At 45.2% G+C, this 3,721-nt stretch overlaps 1 protein-coding gene across 1 annotated transcript; it reads left to right on the forward strand.

The window, feature by feature from the left end:
• The first annotated feature begins 723 nt into the window (after positions 1-723).
• Positions 724-2,696, forward strand: LOC132233296 (protein phosphatase 1 regulatory subunit 15A-like). The gene has a single exon (XM_059693718.1). It carries the CDS (start codon positions 773-775, stop codon positions 2,573-2,575), a length of 1,803 nt encoding a protein of 600 aa, XP_059549701.1. The 5' UTR covers positions 724-772; the 3' UTR covers positions 2,576-2,696.
• Positions 2,697-3,721: the final 1,025 nt, after the last annotated feature.

A 3,721-nucleotide genomic window follows, 5' to 3' on the forward strand; every position in this document is an offset into this window, starting at 1 on the left:
GTACAGTATTGTGGTTAGACATTTATATAACTTACAAGATGATTCCCCTCGGTAAGTCTAGTACCCACCTAGCACCATATATATAAATTACAATGTTACAGTCTATATCCCCTTTACTGTACCTTATAGCCCCATGACTATTTTGTACCTACCAATTTGTGCTTCTTAATTCCTTCACTCTTTTCACCCAGTCCACTAATCTCCCTCCCATCTGGCCATCAGTTTGTTCTCTGTATCTATAAGTTTTGACTGTTCTTTTATTTTGTTTTTTAGATTCCACATATAGATGAAATTGTATGGTATTTATCTTTCTTTGTCTGACTTATTTCACTTAGCATAATATCCTCTAGGTCATCCAATTTGCTCCAAATGGAATATTTCATTCTATATTATTTATAGCTTGCTTCCATATCTTGGCTATTGTATATGAAATGTCTTTTTTGTGTGTCTCTTTTTATAGTCTTTGTTTTAAAGTTTATTATGTCTGGACAGAACCTGGCTGGAGAACCTGGACAGAACCTGGCGGGAGATCCTGGCTACAGATCCTGGGTAGGCTGCTGATCAACTGAACGCTGTCTCCGTGTCATTCCTTCTTCAACGACTCCGTCCACACCTTTGGGAACCTCTGGACCTGCTGGGGTTGGACCCCAACAATTGGCGCCTGAACAGGGACATGAACCCTGGACCTCTAAAGCCCTGGCTGGAGGAAGCAGTAATGAGTGCAGATCAGGGAGAAGCTTGCCTGGAGGAAGTGACTAAGGCTGCTTTGGCCATGCACTATGCCCCATGGGGTGGGCACCCTCAGTGGGAGCCTGGAGACAGTGGAAGAGCTGTGGAGCATGGAAGATCGGCCTGCCCTGACCAAGAGGCCAACAGTTCTCTTCCTGAAGCCTGGGAACTTTCAGATGATGATAAAGAATATGGTGGGGAAGAAGCAACCGGCATCCCTAAAGAGCAAGGAAGTGACTATATAGGTGGCCAGCCTGCTCCCATGTCCCTCAGCCTTCTGAGAACCCTGCAAGACCCTCCTGGGGAAGAGGAAACTGAGGAAGGAGGAGTTGCTGAAAATAAAGTGATGACATTCTTCTCTTTACCTCCATCACACTGGGAGCACTGTCCAGGGATGGAGGAGGAGGAGGATGGAGAAACTGTAAATAAAGTTCCAACAACATCTACTTGCCCCTCATCCCCAGGATCCAAGCCCAGTGCATGGGTGTGTGCTGCAGGGGAAGAAGAGGCTGGAGCTAAGGAGGAAGAAAGAAAAGAGAGTGAAGAAACCAGGAAGACCTCCATTACCTCTTTATCTGCAGGCTCCTGCCCCAGCACCTGTGAGTGTAATTCAGGGGAGGAGTCTGAGGAAAAGGATGGAAAGGCTGAGAAAGAAGCCGACTCAGAGCCACACTCCTCAGTTCTAAGCCACAGGCCCCTGCTCAGGACCTGGCAGCATCAACCCAATAAGATCACAGAGGAAGAGGAGGAGGACAACGCTTCAGGGGAAGCTGAGGGTCTGTCAGCCATCCCCACCACAAGTACCTTCTTGAGGGCCTGGGTGTACTGGCCAGGAGAGGACACAGAGGAGGAAGATGAAGACAGTGATTCAGGAGCATCTGAGGAGGAGGGAGAAGCTGAGGGTCCCTCTTCCATTCCCCCCACAAGTACCTTCTTGAGGGCCTGGGTGTACCGGCCAGGAGAGGACACAGAGGAGGAAGATGAAGACAGTGATTCAGGAGCATCTGAGGAGGAGGGAGAAGCTGAGGGTCCCTCTTCCATTCCCCCCACAAGTACCTTCTTGAGGGCCTGGGTGTACCGGCCAGGAGAGGACACAGAGGAGGAAGATGAAGACAGTGATTCAGGAGCATCTGAGGAGGAGGGAGAAGCTGAGGGTCTGTCGGCCATTCCCCCCACAAGTACCTTCTTGAGGGCCTGGGTGTACCAGCCAGGAGGAGACACAGAGGAGGAGTATGAGGAGAATAAGGATGAGAAAGATGATTCCGAGACAGCTGGCTCGGACCCAAGTTCTTCCCTTCAGGCCCAGAGTGCCCTCCTCAGGAACTGGACATACCCACCTGGAAAGGAGACAGAGGGAGTGGAAGCTGCTGAGGGATGGGGAGAAGCTGAGCCCTTCCGAGTGGCCATCTATCTACCAGGAGAGAAGCCACTACCTCCCTGGCCTCTTCCTCGGCTGCCCCTCCGACTGCAAAGGCGGCTCAAGTCTGTAGGAACCCCCACCCAGCATCCGGACCCCGAGACTCCCCAAAAGGCCAGAAAGGTGCACTTCTCTGAGAAGGTCTCCATCCATTTCCTGATTGTCTGGGCTGGACCAGCCCAGGCTGCCCGAAGGAGCCCCTGGGAGCAGTTTGCCCGGGATCGAAGCCGCTTTGCCCGCCGAATTGCCCAGTCTGAGGAGAAACTGGGCCCCTGCCTCACCCCTGCAGCTCGGGCCAGGGCCTGGGCACGCCTCGGGAACCCTCCCTCTTCTCTGGCTGCCATACCTGCCACGACCCAGACCTTGCCCACATCCTGTGTCCAGGCCACACTCTTGAGCCATACTGTGGCCTCTCCCTCCCCTCTTTAGGTGTCCGTGTCTCCTGCCTTAGACCTCAGTGGGAGGTGTGGCTAGGATCCTGTGGTTTTTGTGTTATTCACTATTTATTTTTTTACCAGTTGGTTTAAGAAATAAAGTCTTTTGGTTTGTACTGGAAAAATAAACAAATAAATAAATAAAGTTTATTATGTCTGATATAAGTATTGCTACCCCAGCTTTTTTTTTTCATTTCCACTTCCATTAAATATCTTTTTTCATCCATTTACTTTATCTGTGTGTCATTAACCTGAAGTGGATCTCTTGTAGACAACATATGTATGGGTCTTGTTTTCTTCCTCATTCAGCCACCCTATTTCTTTTGATTAGAACATTATTGATATGTAGGTATGTAGTTATTGCCATTTTAGTTATTCATATTTTTTATCTTTTCTTCTTCTTCTTAAAGAAGTTCCTTTAACATTTCTTATAATACTAGTTTGGTGGTGATGAAGTCAGGAAAGTATTTTAACAAACAGTACTACTAGAACTGACTAGCTATATAAAAACAAAAATAAACCTAGACTCATCCCTTACATCCTACACAAAATTCAATTGAAATGCATTATAGATAAAATTATAAAAGCAAAAAAAGCTTTATAAAGAAAACATAGGAAAATTTCTTCATTAGCTTGGGTTAGGTAATGATTTCTTAGCTAGTAATCACTAACCGTATAATAAAAAAGAAAAGATAGACTTGTACTTCATCAAAATTTGTCTTCTGCTTATCAAAAGATACCATTGATAAAACATACATGAGCCTTAGACTGGGAGGAAATATTTGCAATACCTATATCTGATAAAGCACGTGTATTCAGTGTATATATAAACAATTCCTACAACTCAATAATATAAAGAAAAAAAAACCTAATAAAAAATCAGCAAAAAACTTGGAACAGGCCTTTTATGAAGGAAGATATAAAAGTGGTTAATAAGCACATGAAAATATGCTTAACATCAATCACTAGTCATCTAGGAAATGCAAATGAAAATCACAATGTCATATACCACAAAATTATTAAAATAGAAAAGGTGAAAACACAACACCAAATGTTGAGGATATGGTGCAATCAAAACTTTAATATATTGCTGGAGGTAGTGTAGAATGCTATAACTAATTTGAAAATTGTTCTAGTAGTT

This window comes from Myotis daubentonii, chromosome 4 (genome assembly GCF_963259705.1).
Source record: "Myotis daubentonii chromosome 4, mMyoDau2.1, whole genome shotgun sequence".
Taxonomy (NCBI): domain Eukaryota; kingdom Metazoa; phylum Chordata; class Mammalia; order Chiroptera; family Vespertilionidae; genus Myotis; species Myotis daubentonii.

Bases quoted from the DNA above. Each gene is read 5' to 3' on its own strand.
- LOC132233296 (XM_059693718.1), top strand. From the start codon at position 773: ATGCACTATGCCCCATGGGGTGGGCACCCTCAGTGGGAGCCTGGAGAC.